General features: G+C 37.6%; 2 protein-coding genes across 2 annotated transcripts; one reads left to right on the top strand and one right to left on the bottom strand.

Moving 5' to 3' along the window:
* Positions 1-1,060: 1,060 nt before the first annotated feature.
* LOC114118440 (olfactory receptor 1165-like) lies at positions 1,061-2,119 on the bottom strand. Its single transcript, XM_027979582.3, has one exon. It carries the CDS (start codon positions 2,117-2,119, stop codon positions 1,169-1,171), a length of 951 nt encoding a protein of 316 aa, XP_027835383.1. The 3' UTR covers positions 1,061-1,168.
* Positions 2,120-4,346: 2,227 nt separating this feature from the next.
* LOC121816725 (olfactory receptor 5W2-like) lies at positions 4,347-5,276 on the top strand. The gene has a single exon (XM_042233543.1). The coding sequence runs from the start codon at positions 4,347-4,349 to the stop codon at positions 5,274-5,276; it is 930 nt and encodes a 309-aa protein (XP_042089477.1).
* The last annotated feature ends 4,387 nt before the right edge of the window (positions 5,277-9,663 follow it).

The raw sequence follows: 9,663 nt of genomic DNA, 5'->3' as shown, positions 1-9,663 counted from the left end.
TTAACCTGCAGAGCTAAAGAACAAGTGACGTAAGTTTTAGAGCCCCTAAGAGCCTCAGGCTTTAAAAGAATGAACACAATAAATACTGAAGTTTGTATGAAAATGAAATGGTCAAGGATAAACAGGATCCACTTACACAGAAGAAAAGATATCAGAAGTTGCTCTAACGGATAGTGAGATTTACTTCAAAGCTACCATAATTAAGAATATTAACCTCCAATTAAAATAAATAAATTTATATTAAAAAAAGAATATGTGGTAATGGCAGGTACTTCAAAGGAATATAAGAAAGGCTTATTAAACTGAATGAGGTAGATTCATAATTAGGTCCAGTTACTCAGAAGCATCTCTGTTAATCTCATTATAATTTTTTCATACTTCATTATTGACGACGAGCATTTCTTTTCCTTTGGATCATGAGTGCAAACCTGAGACATGAACGAGTAATTGTCAGAAGAAGAGAAAATAGAGCAGTTCTTAACTTGGGCTTTATCGCTGAGTAATCATCATATCTCCCTAGAAATACATTTAACTTTTTCTCAGCATTCAATTAAACACCTTTGATTGAACTATATTACACTGGTATTCAAAAAATGAGTGATGCCGACAGAAACTAGCTATTATTTTCAGGATCTTCTTGCTTAAAATCAGGCGATACTTTTTATAAGGCAAAATCAAAACTCCTCATTTTACCTGGTGTAAAATAAAGTTTTGAGAAAAGCTAAAAGTTGCATTTTATAAAACTGAATCAGAAGAGTTAGTTATGAGAACCTAAGTGCAAATTTAACCCTAACCCTAACCTTAACCCTGACACTAAACACAGTTATCATCTGTGTTTGCAGCATTGTTACAAACCACAACATAAACTGTAGTGTAAGGAATGAGTCTCTAACTATATATCCCTTTTCATCACTCTGACTTCCATAATGTATTATTTCTCTATTAACTGAGAAGTAATTGTAGCTCATCTGACCATCAAAAAAAATGTAAAATACAACATACAATTTATTTGAAACATAATCATATATTTACTTATAATAAAGATAAACTAGCATCAGAAATATATATGAAAATTATAAGGCATAATATGAACACAAGCATATTTATCTGGCTAATACCCAGGCTGACTTTAATTCAAGTGGTTTTTCAGTCCCACTGGACTTCTGAATTATATTGAGGGAGAAAGCAGTTTCATAGTTATCAAACTCCTGACTGTCTCTTTCACATCTTTATTCCTAAGGCTATAGATAAGAGGGTTCAGCATAGGACTCATGACAGTAAAAAACACAGTGGCTACTTTGACGAGGACCCATGAGCTTTTGGAGTTGGGTACACAATAAAGGAACAGAACAGTCCCATGGAAAATGGTGATGGCGGTCAGATGGGAGGCACAGGTGGAGAAGGCTTTTCGGAGTCCAGCAGCTGAAGGCATCTTAATGATTGTGACAACTATGAAAGCATAGGACGTGAGGATAATCAGGAGGCTACATACCTCATTTAGTGTAGAAATGAGGAAACACATCAGTTGACTGAAATGGGTGTCAGAACAGGAAGCAGAGATGATGGCAGAATACTCACAGCCAAAGTGATATATGACGTTAGAACCACAGAAGGACAGCTCCAAAAGAGAACATGTGATTGTCCAGGAACACATTCCACCCCACGTGTAAGTCCCAGTCACCAGGAGGCTGCAGAGCTTAGGAGACATAGCAGCTGTGTAGAGCAGGGGGTTACAAACAGCCACACACCGGTCATAGGCCATGACTGCTAGCATGGACATCTCCATAATCACAAATGCACAGCCAAAGAAAAACTGTGCCATGCATCCTTTGAAAGAGATAACTCTGTCTTCCACAACCAAGATACCCAGGAGTTTGGGTGTAAATACGCTGGAAGAGCAAATATCCAAAAAGGAGAGATGGCTGAGAAAAAAATACATGGGTGTGTGGAGTTTGGGACTGGTCCTTATGACCACAATTATGCCAAGGTTCCCCACCAGAGTGACTGTGTAAATGGTCAAGAACACCAAGAAAAGGGGTGCCTGGAGGCATGGGTATCCTGAGAAGCCCAAGAGGATGAACATGGTCACAGAGCTCTGATTTCCTTCATTCAGTACCATGGCTCTTGATTGAAAAAACAAAAATAAAGAAGAATTAAAATTGAGCAGTGGAACATGAGAAGGTGGAGTGAAAGAAACTGAAAACAGCTCCACCTAAGCTAGTGAAGGCAGTGTGGTCAGTGTGTACACAGGAATGCTCTGAAGCGTCAAGCTGAAGTCTTTACAACTTGAGTGAATTTTATTATGGGGAAATTAGCTTTATCCTTTAGAACTTTTGTTTCTTTACCTGGAAAATAAGAAAATAATAGTATTTATCAATAGTAGTAGTATAAGTAAATGATTCCTAAATGAATGTGATGCTTAGAGCATCAAATATCCCCAAGATAGAGTATGATTCTATGAAAACACAGGCTACATAGAAGGAAATCAGAAAAGAAAAAAAAGGAAAAAAGAACTAAACAAATCATTGGTTGGATTATGGCAGCCACGTGATAAGAGCAGAATTAACCTGGGAATTCTGGGCTTCTCTTACTTAATGTAATGTACACATTACATTTCAGTAAAAAAGAAAACATGAACCAAGTGTGGTCATATCCTTACATGAGATGTGAAGGAGGCTCTTAAACACTATGAACAAATCTAAGTAAACGGAAATAATGAAGGGAGGTCTTTTGAGTTTCAGTAGGTTTACTCATTAGCTAAAGAAGGACGAAACCATTTCAGGATGGCTGTGAAGCACATCATGCAAAAAAAATTTGCAGTTTTCTTTTTGCCACAGATCAATTTGATGACAATAGTGAAGTATGAAAATTCAGCCTGTGCCAAGTGGCTTCTGAATTCTCAGGGGAAAATACAGAAGCAGAAGTACAATTAAGGAAATGTTTGCATAAGATCAAAGCAGAGGGACAGTAGCACAGGGATTTAAGTCCCAATGTACCTGGTAAAATAAGAGGCCATCTGCTTATTGTTCAGCTAGTCAAGACCTGCTCGTCTCAGGTAGGTTTCCAGCTCCTAACTTAAAGATATAGAAGAAAATACGTAACATTTTGAGGGAAACAAATTGTAAATGAACCATTGTGTGCCTGCCTACTCATGAAAATCTGAAATCAATGGCTAGAAATATTTCTATCTCAGAATCACAAGAAACTGAACTTGCTAATATCCACAATGCAACTGTTTATTTATTTTATTTTGCTTTTGCTTCACAGGAAATATTTTCTCTTTTTATCATTGGAAAAGTGTATACATTAATTTAAAGTATGTTTTGCTTTATTAAACTAGAGTAGGTACTACAGTAAGAATAAAGACATGTACAAATTCATCTCCATGTGAACCACATGCCATATTTACTTAGCTGTGAGGGGAGAAAAAGTTCATTGCTTCCATTCTAGTCTTATAAACATTAAAATGTATACACACAGACACATATAACAAAGAGGAAAGTCTATGCATTTTAGAAACATTATTGTCCCTCATCTTCTTTCCGCTTTAGTAACTAACGGGCCATTTAAAATCTAAAATGATGTGAATCAGACAATAAATTCTGTTGTTTTCACTTCCTTTTAGCTCTTTTTGCCCCACTTGTTAGAAGAGATTCACTTTTTGACAACTGCCACTCCACAAAGAGGTAATGAGCATTGTGGGGAAGCAGGAATAAATTTCTAGAAAATCAGATCCGTAACACTTAATTCACGTCCAAGCAAACACTGATCATAACATAAACTAAAGCCAGGAATAAAATTATGTTTTATTACTAGTCATTGATATGCTCGCTGTTTCTGGAACTAAATCAAATGCTCTGAAACCAATCATGCTTTTTTGAGAACCATTAAAATCATTACCGTTTTTTTGTATCTACGTGACTATTGTCAGCCCTCATAAATGCTCAGTCCTATGTCTTACAGTCTGGTCTCTCTAACACTGGTGTCTCTCTCTTCTAGGTTTTCCTCAAGAGGGAAAGAGTTAAATTTCTCTAAATCTGCTCCCTGGGATGAAGAAACTAACACTCAGAGAAGAGCTTATAGAAAGTAACAAAACCTCATGAATGACATCTAGATTTACATCCCATTTCTCAAAGGTCTTTCTTAGAGACTTTCTTATTATTGCAGAATAGAAAGCCATGCCTCTTTAAAGAGTGGGTGCATGACTGAATAATTTTCTAAGTATAAAAAGACACTTACAGAAAAAATATTCTGTCATTTCATTTTGTAGATGCCGAAAAGTGTTACGCTTGCAAGTATCATTTTCTTGATCATTTCCTCTGAAAGTTTACACAAGAACAAGAAGAATGGACACAGGGAATTGCTCCTCCTTAACTGAATTCATTTTCTTGGGAATTACTGATAACACCAAGACCAAAGTTATTCTATTTACCATGTTTCTCCTTGTTTATCTCATTGCTCTTCTGGCAAATCTGGGAATGATCACCCTGGTTAGGATGGATCCCCAGCTGCACACACCCATGTACTTTTTCCTCAGCCACCTCTCCTTCTGTGACCTCTGCCTTTCCACAGCAGTTGGCCCCAAGATGCTGGTGGACCTACTGGCTAAGAACAAACCAATTCCCTTCTATGGCTGTGCCCTGCAATTACTGGTGATCTATACCTTTATAGATTGTGAGTGTCTCTTGCTGGCAGTGATGGCCTATGACCGGTACAAGGCCATCAGCAGCCCCTTGCTCTATGCGGTCAGCATGTCCAGCAGGGTGTGCTCCCTGCTCATGGCGGGGGTTTACCTGGTGGGAATGATAGATGCTTTGATAAATACAACATTAGCATTCCATTTATGCTTCTGTGGGTCAAATGAGATTAACCACTTTTTTTGTGATGTTCCTCCTCTCCTGTTGATATCTTGCTCAGACACACAGGTCAATGAGTTAGTGATATTCATGATTTTTGGCTTCATTGAATTAAGCTCCATTTCAGGAGTTCTTGTCTCTTATTGTTATATTATCTTATCAGTCTTGAAGATCCACTCTGCCAAAGGGGGGTTCAAAGCTTTCTCTACTTGCGTCTCTCACCTAACTTCTGTGGCAATTTTCCAGGGGACGATGCTCTTCATGTATTTCAGGCCGAGTTCATCCTACTCTCTAGAAGAAGACAAAATGACCTCTTTATTTTACACCATTGTGATTCCCATGTTGAACCCTCTAATTTATAGCCTAAGGAATAAGGATGTGAAACAGACTCTGAAAAAATTGAAGGATAAATGGTTTTAAAATTTTATATTTTGTGTACGTGCATACATACACATCCATCCATATATGGTGATTGTTGATTTATTAAAATTAAATGGTAGGTTACATGAGAAACATAATTTCTATTTGAAATATATTTCTATTCCCCCCACCTGTCATGCTTCTTTATATTTCCAGAATTTGTACATGGTATTATTTTCTGGGAAAAACTTTTCTGGCTTTTTCAATATGTGAATTTTGTTCAGTTTTTAGTCAAGAACTATTTAAATTACACTAAAGATATACAGGAGATCCAACCAATCCATTCTGAAGGAGATCAGCCCTGGGATTTCTTTGGAAGAAGTGATCCTAAAGCTGAAACTCCAGTACTTTGGCCACCTCATGCGAAGAGTTGACTCATTGGAAAAGACTGATGCCGGGAGGGATTGGGGGCAGGAAGAGAAGGGGACGACAGAGAATGAGATGGCTGGATGGCATCACTGACTCGATGGACGCGAGTCTGAGTGAACTCCAGGAGATGGTGATGGACAGGGAGGCCTGGTATGCTGCGATTCATGGGGTCGCAAAGAGTTGGACACGACTGAGCGACTGAACTGAACTGAACTGAACTCAAAGATATACAGTGCACTTTGTTCACTGATCTTCGAGCCTTTTAGTTCTTTATGTACTACAATACATCTTGTAGTTTAAATACTACTAAATATAAGCTAGGGTTAATAATGTATTAACTAAACAGTCAAGTAGTTCATAATAAGCCTAAAATTCATCATGAGGTAACACATAGTGGTCTATTATTCAGAAGTAAAAATATCTAAAACCAGTCTAAAGGAAAGGCATCTTTGGATATTCACTCAAATCAGAAAAGGATTCAATTTAGGAGATGAAAACATAGCAGGCAGAGGATCTGACAGTTCCTCTGATCTTGAAGTGTACGAGTCCATGCCTGTTAGAAGAAGTCATACTGGCTACAAGAAGGAAGAACCGTGAGGGGGGAATGCTAATGGAATAATTCATACAGAGGAAGACAAGTACTGTACGGTCTCACCAACACATGGAATCCAACTGGTCAAGCACATAGAAATAGAGAGTAGAGTGGCTGTTGCTACAGGCTGAAAGGTGGGAGCAAAGGGTGATGTTGGTCAAAGTTTAAAGACCTCCTGTTACTCGATGGGTAAGTTCTGGGGGTCTAATGTGCACTGTGACTCTACTTAACAGTAGTGTATTGTAAGACTGAAATTTGCTGAGAGAGGAGTTCTTAAAGGTTTTCTTGGTATCCACACTCAAAGTGATAGCTATGTAAATTGATGAACGTGTTAACTAACTTTATTGTAGTAATTATTTCACAACATACACATATATTATATCTTCATGCCCTATAGCATAAGCATGGTATTTGTCAATTTTGTCCGAATACAGTTTAAAAAAAGTGTAAAAGAAGTTAAGGGACAGTGGATAGAATCATGGTAAAGTACAAAATTGTGCTTCTTTATCAGCTATCGATTCTTCTGTGACTCTCTGCACACCAATTTCCTTCCCATTTTCCTTACTCTTAGCTCTGGTTAAATACCCCTCTTTGTCTCTGTGGTTCACAAAAAAACCCCCACCTATTTAAACGACTACTTTATATCACCCTGTTTATCAGAGTTCTTTGCTAAAGACTGAGCATTGCATTATACAAAAAAAGCACTACGTGTTGTCTGGAAGATCAAATAAACAAATATACAATAAACTAAAAATAGAAGACAACACTTTTTCACTGCTAATTATATGTCAGTAGTACAAAATTAAATGAGGGTTTGATAAGCAGCTTAAAAATGTATATCAGAATATAGTTAACATTGAACACATATGCACATGTTTGTTTTGAAGGTCCATAAAATGGTTTTGGACATTAAGACAATATACTATAAAGACATGCTTATCAATTTCACTATAAAGAATAGGTTCTAAGTTCTTGCTATTTGACTATTTCATCTGCTTTTGATGTGGTTTCCTGAAGTCTAAAGCACTAAATTAGTTTATTGAGAAAGCTAGGATGTGACCGTGTATTTAAAATACCATAATGTACTGAAAAAGACATATTTATCCATTGCAATTATAAAATTAAAAGCTTCTGATGGTCTTCAATTTTCTTGCTGCCATTGTAAATTGACCTTATGTGACAATATTTCAGAATGGAAAAATAAAGCCTACATAATTCCTCTGTTGCTCAGGGTGGTATTTGTAAAGCACTATGCCATGTTAAGAAAAATTCTCATAGTGAAAAAATTAGGATAATTCTTGCATAATAGAAAAGACTGAAATATGTGTACTCCTGGCATACTTCATCAATTCACTCAGACTTCTTTGGACTTGTTGCTGATGAGCAGAAAAATGGCAGCAAATATAGTCAGAAATATAGTTAAAATAGGGTGTCAGTGGGCTACCATTAATTCAGAGATTAATAAACATGGATCTAATTAATCCATCTTCACATATATGATAAGTTTTATGTCACCATCTAAAGACTAATTCAACATGAATACTAGCCCATTTTATTGTATATAGTGAAGAATATGTAAATAGAAGAATATTTTAAGCCCATTAATGGAATTCCAAAACTAGAACTGACTGGTTCAGTTAATTGTAGGCTTCCTCTCCTCAAATTGAAGAAATTAATGAGAAATTATGGAATTTTTTTTTAGATAATTTCTAAACAAGAATTTCAGAGAGGAATTTGGGCAAAATTATTCTTCTTTCTTGACAGTAATCTGTGGGAAAAAAAGGGGGACAATACATCAAAAACTTTATTGTAGCCTGTCAACTTCAGTGTTCTTCATTCTTTACCATTTTAATGTCTTCACATCACATTATCCTCATACATGCACCAATGACTCATGGAAAATACCATTGTGCAAAAGCAATTTATCAATGATATATGTAATGTTTTAATATTACAGTCAAATTCCTGTATCTTGACCTCTTTCTTCATCCTTGCCACTGAAATACTTTAACATAAACATGGCAATCACCAACTCAACGGCATGAGTTTGAGCAAGCTCTGCGAGTTGGGGATGGACAGGGAAGCCTGGCATGCTGCAGTCCATGGGGTCACAAAGAGTCAGATACGACTAAGAAACTGAACTGAACTGAATCATGGCAAAGCAATGATAGATTTTGTAAATGTCTAATGCAGAGGACAAACAGACTCATACTTGTTACAGGCTGTACAAGTATACTCATTACAAATAGAAAAGCACCAGTAAGTAGGAGGATCTGGGTTAAAAGCTAGAGGCAGCAATCATTAACCACCTTGGATGTCTTTTCTCTTTCATTAGAATCATGCTATAAACCAGGCAGGAACACCATTATAAATATCTAACTCTTGCTTCCTATCCCTCAGATCACCCTGTGTAGAAGAGGGATTTAAGCTATATTATCTCTAAGGCTCTTTTCAGGCGATATGATGTGCCTCTATAAAATATGACTTTCAGTTCAGTTCAATAGCTCAGTCGTGTCCAATGCTTTGCGACCCCATGAATCGCAGCATGCCAGGCCTCCCTGTCCATCACCATCTCCCGGAGCTCACTCAGACTCACGTCCATCGAGTCCGTGATGCCATCAAGCCATCTCATCCTCGCTCGACCCCTTCTCCTCCTGCCCCCAATCCCTCCCAGCATCAGAGTCTTTTCCAATGAGTCAACTCTTCACATGAGGTGGCCAAATTATTGGAGCTGCAGCTTTAGCATCAGTCCTTCCAAAGAAATCCCAGGGCTGATCTCCTTCAGAATGGACTGGTTGGATCTCCTTGCAGTCCAAGGGACTCTCAAGAGTCTTCTCCAACACCACAGTTCAAAAGCATCAATTCCTCGGTGCTCAGTCTTCTTCACAGTCCAACTCTCACATCCATACATGACCACAGGAAAAATCATAGCCTCGACTAGACGGACCTTAGTCGGCAAAGTACTGTCTCGCTTTTGAATATGCTATCTAGGTTGCTCATAACTTTTCTTCAAAGGAGTAAGTGTCTTCTAATTTCATGGCTGCAGTCACCATCTGCAGCGATTTGGGAGCCCAAAAAATAAAGTCTGACACTGTTTCCACTGTTTCCCTATCTATTTCCCATGAAGTGATGGGACCGGATGTCATGATCTTCATTTTCTGAATGTTGAGCTTTAAGCCAACCTTTTCACTCTCCTCTTTCACTTTCATCAAGAGGCTTCTTAGCTCCTCTTCACTTTCTGCCATAAGGATGGTGTCATCTGCATATCTGAGGTTATTGATATTTCTCCCAGCAATCTTGATTCCAGTTTGTGCTTCTTCCAATCCAGCGTTTCTCATGATGTACTCTGAATATAAGTTAAATAAGCAGGGTGACAATATACAGCCTTGATGTACTCCTTTTCCTATTTGGAACCAGTCTGTTGTT

Source organism: Ovis aries, chromosome 15 (assembly GCF_016772045.2).
Source record: "Ovis aries strain OAR_USU_Benz2616 breed Rambouillet chromosome 15, ARS-UI_Ramb_v3.0, whole genome shotgun sequence".
NCBI classification, from domain to species: Eukaryota; Metazoa; Chordata; class Mammalia; order Artiodactyla; family Bovidae; genus Ovis; species Ovis aries.
The sequence above is the reverse complement of the archived record's forward strand: the minus strand, read 5'-3'. Positions and strand labels throughout refer to the sequence as shown.

Excerpts from the sequence above, each read along its gene's own strand:
- LOC114118440 (XM_027979582.3), bottom strand. The coding sequence starts at position 2,119 with ATGGTACTGAATGAAGGAAATCAGAGCTCTGTGACCATGTTCATCCTC.
- LOC121816725 (XM_042233543.1), top strand. The coding sequence starts at position 4,347 with ATGGACACAGGGAATTGCTCCTCCTTAACTGAATTCATTTTCTTGGGA.